The sequence below is a fragment of the Sinocyclocheilus anshuiensis genome, unplaced genomic scaffold (genome assembly GCF_001515605.1).
Source record: "Sinocyclocheilus anshuiensis isolate Anshui unplaced genomic scaffold, SAMN03320099.WGS_v1.1 scaffold1487, whole genome shotgun sequence".
Lineage (NCBI taxonomy): Eukaryota > Metazoa > Chordata > Actinopteri > Cypriniformes > Cyprinidae > Sinocyclocheilus > Sinocyclocheilus anshuiensis.
The window spans coordinates 486,636-500,465 of NW_015555817.1; the positions used below are offsets into that span (position 1 = coordinate 486,636).

General features: G+C 37.6%; 1 protein-coding gene across 1 annotated transcript in view; it reads right to left on the reverse strand.

Moving 5' to 3' along the window:
• Window positions 1-3,670: 3,670 nt before the first annotated feature.
• LOC107675196 (lissencephaly-1 homolog B-like) overlaps window positions 3,671-13,830 on the reverse strand; it is a 27,643-nt gene continuing 17,483 nt past the window's right edge. Inside the window, exons 3-11 of the mRNA XM_016469457.1 lie at window positions 9,465-9,549; window positions 9,312-9,386; window positions 8,979-9,185; window positions 6,636-6,804; window positions 6,064-6,166; window positions 5,605-5,833; window positions 5,383-5,484; window positions 4,038-4,194; window positions 3,671-3,948 (exon numbers count right to left, since the gene is read on the reverse strand). Coding sequence (XP_016324943.1) covers window positions 3,875-3,948; window positions 4,038-4,194; window positions 5,383-5,484; window positions 5,605-5,833; window positions 6,064-6,166; window positions 6,636-6,804; window positions 8,979-9,185; window positions 9,312-9,386; window positions 9,465-9,549 — 1,201 coding nt within the window. The 3' untranslated portion in view covers window positions 3,671-3,874. The remainder of the gene's footprint in view (window positions 3,949-4,037; window positions 4,195-5,382; window positions 5,485-5,604; window positions 5,834-6,063; window positions 6,167-6,635; window positions 6,805-8,978; window positions 9,186-9,311; window positions 9,387-9,464; window positions 9,550-13,830) is intronic.

The window sequence follows — 13,830 nt, forward strand, 5'->3', positions numbered from 1 at the left end:
GATACAGTGGCTGGTGTCTAAATGTCTGATGTAGTAGGCTGAAATATACTGTTCCTAATATCCTCAACACTGGGGAAGTAATGAGGCCTTAAATAAATAAAAACGTATCATTTGCTCTTACATAAATTGTAAAATTTTCTATACCTCTCTTAGGACCATTATAAGTTTATATGAAGTAGTTTCTGGTTTGTCAAATGACGTCTACAAATGCACAAGTGGCAGAGAAACGCAATGAAAACGATTTAATAGTTTAGTCTTCAATTTTTGGCTTGTATTGTATTATCTACAGGAACAAAACAACAAATAGGGGGAAGTCATGGCCTAATGGTTAGAGAGTCGGACTTGTAACCCAAAGGTTGTGGGTTCGAGTCTCGTACCGGCAGGGATTGTAGGTGGGGGGGAGTGAATGTACAGCGCTCTCTCCCACCTTCAATACCACGACTGAGGTGCCCTTGAGCAAGGCACCGAACCCCCAACTGCTCCCCGGGCGCCGCAGCAATATGGCTGCCCACTGCTCCGGGTGTGTGTTCACAGTGTGTGTGTGTTCACTGCTGTGTGTGTGCACTTTGGATGGGTTAAATGCAGAGCACTAATTCCGAGTATGGGTCACCATACTTGGCCACATGTCACGTCACGTCACTTTCAAATAGAAATAAACAGAAGCTGGAGCGAAAAAAAAAAAGAGACATTATTGACGTCTTCAGTGCTGTGTCCACGCTGCATCATCCACTGTTTCCATGGAAACCGCTGTTTTGGCGCCAGGCAGTTGAAGTTTCTCAGGCATGGAATCATTAGATGTGCAAGGTCAGAACAAAGTCACTGTTGCAGATGACACAAGACCAGTGCACAGAATAAGCCTACAAACATGGTCCTTTTCAAAAATAAATGAATAAAAATAGAATAAAATAAATGAATCACACAGTTCTGGTTAATATTATATTATATACGATATCATATTTCTTATTTATTTACTTAATAGCCGTAATTTGTATTTAACATGATCACAATTTAATAAACCTTGTAATTGACTAATTATAATGCTTACATGAACGGTTATTCAAACATCAACTATAGAAAAGGAGCAATGAACACTTACATTATCAAAGAACATCATCATTGACTCAGTCTAGCGCGAGCTAATGCACTTAAAAAAAAAAAACACTCCCCTCAAAATCAGCTCTCTTGTACTTACATCTGCACTTTTTTGTTTATGATGAGAGAATTCACGAGACAGCGGAATTCAGTCAGCAGCACGCGCACTCAACAACAAAACTGCGGTGTTTCAGCGATGACTCATCTGAACGCCTCTGATTGGCCACTGCATTCATAAACTCAACTGAATCGTGTGTGGTTGGTTATAACGCGCGCGCCGTAAAAAGAAACATAAGAGAAACCCAAATAAACCCTGATATTAATTAGATGGTAATATTAGCCTAATAATATTAATAATAATTATTATAATCATCTTGATATCATCAAAGGCATCAGCCACAGGCGTTATCTCTGACTATCATCTATCAGCACAACCCTATTATCTTATATTATAAAATGCATCTAAGGGCACAAATATTCAGTGCTTCTCTATGTATAATAAATTAAGATTATTTATTTGCCTTTTATTTGGCCCACTGCAATCCAAATTAATTCATACATAAATCATACACGCACAAAAAAGTTTTAATTTCAAAATTTTACAACATGGATCTTATTTTAAGAAACCATGTATATAGTACTATATTATAATGCTTACACTGCAAACAATGAAAATAACTAATTTAAAAAAAAAAAAAAAAGGTAAACATTTAAATTTACTTGATTTAATTAATTACCTTATATTGTATTAGTAAACTCTCTTTTCCACAAATATTATTGAATACCTCAGGTTCATGGACCTGTCGACAACACCTATTTTGGTTGAAATGTTGCATTATTCCTACAAAGAGAGTGGCAATATTTTGGCCACTACCTATGATGAAAAAAAAACAATAGATGGGCTGATGTATATTTACAGATATTTTATTATTTTAATTATGTTGCAAACAATGACATCAAGATATACTGATGGACAATTATTTACTTATGTGAGTGCACAAGTGTGTGTCAACAGTGAGACCACAAAAAGCAGAATGAAGTCCTCGATATTGGGGATTCTCAGTACATTAACAAGGCAGAGAAAGCGAATAGCTGGAGTCAGAGTCCGCTGTGTGCTCACAGACAGGAAGTGACGCCCACGCACACATCCATAGATTCTACATACACAGCTTTGGGATGGCAGTGGTTGGGCATACATGACTCTACTGTTGGAAACAGTACGCTGCGGACCAGCAAGCACAGCAAACTACTCACCACTGATGTAGTCTTAGAAGTTGCTAATTGTTGCCTTGCACGGCAGCCAGTGGAGAACCTTTCAAACTCGCTCCTGTCGGACTTTCGCCTGTCTGCCCTGTTAATCTGATCAGGAGGCCATCTTCCTATAACTGTGTTCATAGAAAACACATACACACCTTAATAGTTAACACAGAGCAGCCTATAGATATTGCACGTTGATCTACGGTGGAGATGTCGTCCTCAAAAAGAGCGTCTTCTTCTGCAATGCCAAAAACCTCCCTGAATCAAGAGAGACCGACTAGATAGCTCATCGGCACATGGTCACTGAGCAGTACCACGGAGCACATCTAAAAGCCCGTATGGGCAACGTCTCCTGAAGTCTTCACAAACGCGTGCACAAGCGGACGGGCAGCAGATGGTGCAAGCAAGCAGCAGAATGACGAAGCAATGAAAGCGCTATATCAATGACGCAGGAGGGGTTAATGAAACCTATGAGCGAATGAAGTCATTTTCGAGAATAGGGAGGCATAATGTGGGCGGTCAGAGTGAAATCTGGGAGGAAATCAGACCGTGGATGAGATGTAGCTGCATTTGTGGAGCACCTTGTCCCGAAAGTTGAACGCAGTCCTGGAAATGGTGAATGTGCACAATTAAGAATGAGTAAAATGGCACTTCACTTGCCCTCTATCAGTAAATAAAGTATGTCAAAGTCCTCCATTTCCAAGACGTGGTGACGGAGGGTGTCAGAATTATATCTTCTGTACAAAAAAAAGAAAGCAAAAAACAAAAATGTAAACCCTATTTTCTCCAGGGACAAGTGCACTTTACTGATCCATGCGATTTCTTTTCTCATATTGTGTTTCCTGCACTTAGTCTCTAATGGGATTGCATGTAGATTTGCCTGCTTTTTAAATGGAAAAGGACTTCATGGATGAGAACGGTTCAATAATGTGTGAACTGAAGTTGTTACCACTTCTTAAAGTGACGAATCTTTTGAGCATCCAGGTGTTCACACGGTTAAATTACATTGCAGACCCCCGGAACAGACACATCAAGCTGTTCATCTTCAGTCAGTTTAAATGTTTAAACTGTGTAAAGCAGAATGTGACAAAAACGTCAAAGAAAGAAAACGTAAACGTCCAACAGAATGGTTTTGAGTGCCCTGTATCCTGAACTCCCCAAACAGCATCATTCTGCCTTCTGTTCATAAACGCTTGAGGCGAGAGCAACACCTGTGCTCCGCATCCCTAAGGTACTTTAGATGAGGAGAAGCGAATAATTTACAGTATACAAGGTCTGGATTCACCATGCAAGAATACTTGTTTTACTTTTTACTCATTTCTTTTTTTTACCTTGTGAGTGTCTTGTGTAACATTTAATAAGCTCAAACTACATCCAGAGTAATTTACATAAAAGGACAATAGTTATTATAAGAGAGCTGGATGAGGTGGTAACCATAGTAATGAGTGCATCCTGAAGAGCAGGTGTGGGAGTGGCCAAAGTGGTGGCGTTGGGGGGGGAACGGAAGGGGAGGATCCTATGGCGATCAGCGACATTCCCACACTTTGACCGTTTGATCTACACTTCCTGTCACCACGTAAGGAGAAGTCTTGTGGAAATCTGAGGAAGAAAGGATGAATATTGCATTTATTTAATGGTGTAATGAAACCAAATTTCACCATTTCCAGGCAGACATCTGCTTGACTTACCCAGAGAGGAAACAAAGTGTTCATGGGCACTCAGGGTCTTCATACAGCGCTTGTTCTTATAGTCCCAGATACGCAGGGTCTTGTCATCAGCACAGCTCACTACAAATCTCCCACCAGGATGGAACAGCAGTCCACGCACCCAGTTATCGTGACCGACCTGAGAGGCGAGAGAAGTAAAAGATGAATGAAGAAAGAGAAATGATGGATAAAAGCCCAGAATTTGATATATGATTCAGTAGATCTAGTAAATGGAAAAAGTCACTTCAGTGAGTATTTGAAAAAGCGGTTTGCTAATACTTCACCAATCAATCAAATAAAAAGCAGTAATACAGTATGATATATACACAGTGGCCATGTTCAAAATAGTATACAACCATTCCAAGACAATTTCTATATGCATGGAATACCGTGAATACATATCACAAAATGTGCATTATAAATTAGAGCACATTGTACTGGGTAATGCAATGCAACTTTTCATTAACAGCATGAGAAATGAAGCAGAGGGAATCAGCTGCTACTTTAAACATCCCCTCTTTAACTCATTATTTAACTGGACTGTTGTTGACTCTTTATATAAACAAAATTGGATAAAAAAAATTGTTTTCAAAATGTTGACCATTAAATAAATAAATGGTAGCCCGTTTCCACCACAAATAAGAAAAAAGCAATACTCTGGCAAGTCTTTAATGACAAGTTGAAATTATTTTATAACAAGATTTTAAAAAGTATCTAAATTATGACCAAGTGTTAATGAGTTAAGTTGAAACTAACAGGCAATTACAACAAAAAGTCATAATTATGAAAAAACATTCCAACTTGCCAGGTATGACTTAGTGTCTCATAATTGCAACTTGTCAACTTCTCATATTTATGACAGGTGCAGCCACATTTCAAAAGGAATCCATATAATCAGGAATTCTACACAAATGCCCCATGCAGATTTCGCAACGGGTTCAAGTCACTGTTAACCAGCAGAAAGCTGCTTGGTTTGAAAGTGACTTCTTTGTGAGCAGTGCTTCATACATTTTTACAATGGACCTTTTTGTCTTTTTTGAAATTTCACAAATCTCATAATTTAGTATCTCAATTTCACATTTTTACTGACAACTTATGTCAATATCAACCTTTTATCTCTGAATTACGACTTAGTATCTTATTTCAGTTTGATTTCATTATTATTTCTATTATGTGGATGAAATGGGCTTCTGTAATGCATACTCATTAACAGCTAAAAAAAAAAAAGAAGCAGAATGCAGTGAGCAGTACGTTTTCTATTCTGAACACAGGCAGTATAGCTATAGATATAATACAGTGAAGCTGCCTGAACTATAGCTTAACTCACCAGTGTCATAAGGCACATGCCAGTACTTATGTCCCACATTTTAATGGTCTTGTCTCTGGATCCAGATAGCAGGAATGGCCCAGGCTTTCCACTCTTCTTGTTCTGGAAGAAGAGAGTAAACATGATAAATTATTAACAAAAGACAATATATCATTCTAGTGGATCACGATGATGCAGAAAAGGGAAAATGAGGCTCACATCAACCAATGTACAACAATGTACCTCAGAACCTGTAGCCTCAGATATGGTGGGGTGTGCGCTCTCAGGGGCCCAGGAAATGCACTCCACCACATGCTCGTGCTCCCGCAGCTCCGCCTTGCACTCCTTGGTGGCCACCACCCACACGCGCACCGTCTGGTCATTAGAGCAGCTGGCCAATAGTGTGCCGTCTTGATTGGGCCGGACCATACGCACCCACTCCCTGTGACCCGTGAACGTCTTCACACAGTAGCTGTGGCAAGACAGAGAGAATCATTATACATGGACATGCATATGCTTCTAGAATGTTTTGTATTGCTTTGCAAAAAAAAAAAAAAAGACATTATGTAATTACTTGGCTTGAGGCAATAACATTGCAAAAACGACAAGACATTCAAAGCTACACATGTGACTCACTGAAATCCTTGAGTGTACAATATTCAGATCACAATTACCCACACAATGCACTTCAGTATTACTCACCCAGTGGCCACCTCCCACATTTTCATGGTCTTATCCCTGGAAGCAGACACTATGTGATCACCGTTGGGCATGACGGCAACTGATGACACATTGTGATCATGTCCTGAGGATGTGAGGAAGATGAATGAGATAAAAGGTGCAGGGAAAAGCTTAGTTACAGTCAAGACTCAAGCAACTGGACTTTTGATTAGAAGCATAACCATCCAATGTCAAACATTTTTTTTAACTAACCCGAATCTTCATTTTAAGTATCTAAGGTCATTTACTGACCGATGTAGAGGAATATGATTAAAAGAGGCACCTTTGTTATTTGAGAGAGATTAAATCTGTCAGCCTGGTTAATCCTGACCCTAACAAATCTTTACCCCTCCCCCTGGACCAACAGGTCCTGATTGAGTCTCAGCGTCCAGAGAGAGGATTCTCCAGCACACTAATAAGGATCCCAGTAAGCTTTAAACCTATATTGGAAGTGGCTGCAGTACATGGTAGGTCAAAGGCCATTTAAGGAAGTTCTTCCAGCAGTAGATTTGAATAATGGTAATAATGTGGTAGCAAATGCAGGAAATATATACCGTGCATGGTCCTGATGCACTCAAAGCTCTGGAAGTCCCAGAGTTTGATGGTCATGTCCGCGGAGCAAGAAGCCAGCAGCTTTCCAGTCTGATCAAAGGAGATGTCCTGCACTGAGTCAGTGTGACCTTTCAGGGTACGCTCGAAATCCCCAGCCTCATAGTCCCAAACCTGCAAAACAATGCAACGGAACATACTTACACACTTGTTTCAAAGTGATTCAAAATAATAATAATGTTGCACACTTTCAAAAACAGTTTGTATAGCTTGAGTGCTCTGGTACTTTCAGAACATAGGTGCTTTCACACAGTGCAGTTCTAGGAACTAGTCAGCAGGGTCGTTCCTAGAGAACCATTTTTCTTGGGCCATTTTCCTGGTTGCATTTGCACCGGCAGCAGGAACTCTGAAGAGGCCAATAGTGATGTCTTTATTCGCGGCATTTACAAATGTCAATAACTGATGAAATGGAATGTAAACGCACAATTTACACAATTGAAAGAGCATGAAAATCTGATTACATCTCCTATGACAACTTGCAGTGTTATCATCGAGGATGAGAAAAGAACATAACGCTGCAGACAACGGGTAAATGCCGTTATTGATGTTTTCCATGTTCATGGAGAAAATATTTTTACTTGGCTTTTTAAAAATGCCGGGTAGCCGGTGTTTCGTATGCGTTTGGCCAATCAGCGTGCACTTACGGCACTGGTAGTTCCTATAGATCTGTCTTAGACCTACTCTGAAGTAGGAGCTAATTTAGTTCCCCCAAACGGAGTTCCCAGAACTAAAACCGTTCCTAGTTCCTGCAATGCGAACACGCCAAAAAGCAGAAAATTCCACCAATAGTTCTAGGAACTATGAAAAGGTTCCTCTGGTGCGAAAGCCCCTAAACACACAGAATTCCTTTTTAAGAATCAAACTACACCAATGCAATTCTGGACAAAACCCACAGTCAATTAGAATAATCATAATGATAATATAATAATCATCATATTATACATTATAAATATGCAATCAAATAAAAATATACAATAAATAATATTCTATATAGTAGCATAATAATTGTTCAATAACTGATATGATCTGATAACATATACACAACATTATATCTCAAACTTCTGAATGGTTGTGTATACAGAATTATGAAAAAGAAAGAAAAAAAACAACAAAAAAAAACACTAGAGTGCTCATTATTAGTGAGTGATCCATATTGGGAACATCTTAAAATAAATATTTTTCATTTACCTAAGCCAAAATTCTTGCAAACTCATCAAGTGACAAACACAACAAAAACAGGACTGCTTTTGCATCGTTCAAGACAATGCACCACTCACACACTGTTAACTCAGTGCTGGATTTCCCCAAAACACCAAAGACTGCTAGAGCTGCACAGTATCATTTACATTAGGCAAATATTAACACACTGAGTCATCAAATACTTTTTTGGATAACCAGTACTGTTTTATTTTTGCAAGCTCTACTTTACACTAAAGCTCCAATCTAGAATGTTAAAAAAAGAAAGAAAAAAAACAACAAAAAAAAACACTAGAGTGCTCATTATTAGTGAGTGATCCATATTGGGAACATCTTAAAATAAATATTTTTCATTTACCTAAGCCAAAATTCTTGCAAACTCATCAAGTGACAAACACAACAAAAACAGGACTGCTTTTGCATCGTTCAAGACAATGCACCACTCACACACTGTTAACTCAGTGCTGGATTTCCCCAAAACACCAAAGACTGCTAGAGCTGCACAGTATCATTTACATTAGGCAAATATTAACACACTGAGTCATCAAATACTTTTTTGGATAACCAGTACTGTTTTATTTTTGCAAGCTCTACTTTACACTAAAGCTCCAATCTAGAATGTTAAATGTGCAGTAGCAAAGGTTTTAAACGTAGCATAGAAGAGCATACCGCTTCAACTGCAAATGGCATAAGGTTAGACAACAGAGAATATAGGGGAGATCTATAAGACCTATATAAAAAGGTGTGATGCAAAGTGTCTCCAGCAGTCTGGCTGTGATATTTATTTGGGATCTATCCATGTCTTGACATGTGGAAGGTACAAAGAAACACAAAGAAAAATCTGACAGAAATGCAGGCTGAGAATGCTTATAACTGCACTGCCTGGTGTCCAGAGAACTGCTCACTGCACTGTTGCCCTGGGAAACCAGGGCAACTTCAGATTTCTCCATGGAGGTACTCAGTGACTCAGCAGAAAAGATAAGAGCAGATTTATAAACTGAAACATGGCACAACACACCATCCATATATCATATGCATACATCCTTGTGCAGCCTATCAAAACATCTGACACAAAAATAGTCAAAAAACACCTTTATAGTGGCGTCCTCTGAGGCAGAGACCATGAGGCTGAACACAGGGTGGAAGATGACACGTGTGACAGGGCATCTGTGGCCGCTGAGGGCATACTTCTCAGGTGGGCGTGGGATCCACTCTTTGGGGTCTCGTTTCTGTCCCACGGGGCCTCCTAAAGTGATCTCTTCCTTAGCTTCATTTAGTTTGGACTCCAACTCCATTACCTATCAAAAATACAGGAAAAACTGGGATTGTTTATATTGAAAAATTGACACCTGTGCAATTATTTAAGAGATATAGCCCAGTTTAAAAAAAAAAAAAAGAATATACTGAAAAAATGATTTACTGACCTTTTTTTGTAATCTGATGACTGAAGTCCATTTCTTTTCCAAAAGGCCTGCATACTTCTTGTCCAACTCTTCATTCTGAAGAAATTACAAGTAAGAATGAGACCTAATACATCTTTTTCCACTTTAAAGCTTAGTGTAAAAACATGCTATTACCATATCCAACTCTGTCTCCTTCTTAAAAACAGAATATGCTTCTTCAAAGCCATTAGAGCGCAAATAATCTGCTATTGCTCGATTTCTGAAAGAAAAAAAGGTGATTTTATTAGATAAAGTAATGTGGAATCATGCAGCCTCTATGAGAACATTATCAGTTTGTAATCATCACCAAAATGATTATTAAATGATTATTAAATCTATTTAGATTTAATACACGTACGGTAAAAGATCAATGAGGAGACCGCTCTTATCACATTAGCAGTGACATAGAGATGAAGTCAATATGCAGCAGGTCACATAATTACAGATCCATCTAAATTTTGTTAGGGACATCAAGACTTGGACACTGAAAAGGCTGAAAAGTTTTGTGAGTGACAATGGCATTCAAATGCAGGAATGAATCAGCTACATTATTGTTATGAAGTAACAACATTTAGATAACTTGTGTACAGAACGAGATTTAATAGAAGTGACAAATGTTAGCTGCAGTGTGAACAAGGCTATTCTTTTGCTTTTGACAGATGTTTTGGTGATGCAATACTCATGTCCTACAGACCAATTCGGTGAACAGTAGGGGTGTGTGATATGACGATTTTTGATCATGGACGATAAAAATGTCTCCACGATCTGCTTTTGAAGAAATATCGTAGTATCGGGCTACAGCGCACATTCTATCAGTTGCAGTTCTGGTGCCGCCGTATCAATATACTGTACAACGCCACATACATTCACATCAGTGTTAACTCAGTGGTAGAGTTACAGGACACTGCACTTATTCGCAATCACAAAAGTACATTATTTGCATGTGCTTTAAAGCCTTACTGGTTAAACGTTTCATTCACGTGCTGTTCTGACATGCGCTTTTTCTGAGCATGTACACCCGAAGCGCGCGCGCTAAAAAAACCCTGTTAAACAGCACCTGATCACTGAACCAAGTTATCTTTTGCGCTAATACTGTCAAAACACACAAGGTTTACATATAGACTCAGTTGGTTACGTCTAAAATGAAAGTAAACATTTGAGAGAAAAACGGATACGTACCGGTGTATATTAGATGCGTGCAGGTCTTAAAGGGACAGTACTAAACATGCTGCCAACTGTCATTAAAGGGATAGTTCACCCTAAAATGTAATTTCTGTCATTATTTACTCACATGTTGTCCCAAACCTGTATTAATTTCATTCTTGTGCTGAACACAAAAGAAGATATTTTGATCAGGGCTCGACATTAACGCTTGTCCGGGACAAGTGAATGTTTTGGCAAGTGAAAGAGAAATTTTCTTGCCCAATCGGACAAGTAACTTGAAAATGTCAATACCAAAAACAATAATAACTGCCTTTATTTGTGATATAGCCTTTGTGATAGGGGTGTGTGATATATATCGTTTGCGATAATATAGTAATTGTTGTTTTAACGATGTGCGATTTGACATTATCGAGTATATTGCAAAAATCAAACAACGCACCTACAGAGTGCACGCATACATTAGGCCTACGTAAAGAAGTCTAGTAGGTTAGACTACTGCACTTGTGCGTTCTTTCACTGCATGATTCAGTATTAAAATGCATGAAGAATGATCAGGAAATTCAAGATATGGGGGCAGAAAATTTATATATTTATATAATTTCATATAGTTAAACAATATCACACGTAGATCAAGCGCAGTTTTTTTGCTCCAAAAATCAGCATGATTACAAATGTGATTTTATACAACAGTTCAATAAACAAGAAGTTAATATTAAGAGACTTACGTTTTAGACACTATATTGCCTGTTTTTGTTCCATTTCGCAAACAAAAAATAATTCCAAACACAGCTACAGCAATGTTTTGTATCTCTGAGCAACATGACGGAGTTTTGTTTCAGAATGAATCAACAGTTTAAATGATTCGGTTCAATCGCAATGACTCGCTTATTAACAGTGACTTGATGCCACCTACTGGTGGTTTTAATTTCACATTTAAAGTATTTTATTTATTTTTAAATAATTTCAAATATCAGTATTCAACATTTTATGTATCAAAACATTTATTCATTTGTAACTGCAGCTTAAAGCATTCCATGTCCCTCAGAGCTGCATTAAACAGTGGGTAAATATATCTATTCCACTTCAGATGCAGCTTCTGTGCTTCCTCTACATTGCAGATTAATTTTGTTGATACTGATTTCACTTTATTATTTTGTTTATTTTATTTAAAAAGAAAAATCTAACTAAATAAACTAAATGTGACATGCTCACAAAATCTACTACATATACTCTATAAACACTATACTATGTTTTGTATAGCTACAATAAATAATTATAACTCAATTTAAATGTATTTTTTTCTCTCCGGGCAAGTAACTTTTATACTCGGACAAGTAAATGACAAATTTATTTGTCCAAAGGACAACCACATGAGAATGCTTAATGTCAAGCCCTGTTGATGAATGTGGGTAACCAAACAGTTGCTGGTCCACACTGAATTTGATAGTAGGAAAAAAAAATACTATGGAAGTTGCTGTGGACCAGCAACTGTTTGGTTTTCCACTTTCTTCAAAATAGCATTAATTTCAGCAGAAGAAAGAAAATCATTCAGGTTTAAAACAACTTTTGAGTGAGTAAATGATGGTATACTAATAAAACACTTTTTATTTTTGGGCAAATTATTCCTTTAAATGTTAATAAAAACCAAAACACAGAGAAAAAAAATCACTCACTACTCTTGACTGAAAAACTTTAATACAGTTGCTTTAATAGGAATCAATATATATAGTGTTTTATTTTTATATTGGTTCATTCAATTTCTTGAATGCTACTGCTAAATACACATATATTATATATTATGTGTATTTGTAATGTGTATCTTTGTTCTCATTTTTTAATAACAAAGATAAAATAATGTCAAAGATTTTTATCTTCACCCACTTTGGCCTAAATATCCACCATTCTTTTTTATATTTTGTTACCTTGTCTTTATAATAGGGAAATTAGTTTGGCTGTAATGCTTAAACAACTTGCAAAATAGAAAAACGAATATGACAAATAATCGAGAATCGATATATTAAAAAAAAAAAAAAAAAATCGTGATATGATATTTTTGCCATATCGTCCACCCCTATGAAACAGTGATGGTTTTTTTTTATGGGCGGAAAAGTGACTGGTGGCAGAAAGTGACAGTTTTCAAGTAGCAGTCTATGGAAGCCATGGAATTAAAGAATAAAAAAGGTACATTTGAGTTTATATTTCAAAATTCTGACTTTATTCTCACATTTCTCCAAGATTATATCTCACAACTCTGAAAACAACTTGTCATTCTCTCTTTTCCCCTCGGTTCAGAATCATTCCTATCCCCCATTCCTAATAGTTCCTATCCCTGACTACTGGCTTTTTTCCCCTCAGAATTGATACTAACTATTGTTGAGTTAAATCGAGTTATAAAGTCTGAACTAGGAGATACACAGTAAACTTGTATTTGCGAGAAAAAGTCAGAATTGTGAGATAAAATAGGTAAATGTAAAATATTATTAGAAATAGGTTTAAATAGCATTTCATGCTGTAACTGTAGGGCTAATACAATATGTCCCCTATGAACAGCACATGTGAATATTATGTAGACCTATTGTTTAAATCAAATTTATAGGGCCGGGAAGTTACAAAAACACAGCGCCCTGGTTGTCATGGACACTCACCACTAAGGATGGAAAAAGTCTCAAATGACACAGCAGGAAATGCCAAAATGGAGGACTGAGCACTTTCACTCAGTCTCCCGAAACACAGCCTCTTCTTTTCTCTTCCTGTGCTTCATTATGTAAATGAGACTTTCACCTCTTCAGATGATGGTGAATATTTCATGAGCTGGCCAATGGGCTAAATTTAGACAGTGATGTCAGCACTTTTGAGACTAGTTTTAGTAACAGTGACTTTTCTGAAGGAAGCTGTGGAGCACAAGCGGTCCAGTAACCATAGGCAAAAACTGGAATCAAAGGGCAGCCACTTCATTAACTTTTAATTTCTTTTCTTAATGGTGATGTGTATTTTTTTTCAGTTAAAATACTTTCTCCAATACCAATTTTATCTACAAAGACAACTGCAAGCTAACCACTCACAAGTTGGCTTTCTGAAAAGCTCAAATACTATGGCACTGACTGTTCACTGACTGCCTGATGGCATTACAAGCCCTTCACTAGTGGCTACCCTAAACTGTGAAAGGCAGCAGACAGGGGGAAAATATCCATTACCCATAAAATTCACATTTTATGCTTTTAAATGCCCCATCCAAAACAGGTCCACTATCTCCTACAGGGCTCGCAAAATTTCAAAATCCCTGGCAGGTACTCTTCAGATTTTGGTAGCCCGAAAATTTATTTAACTAGAGCACCCC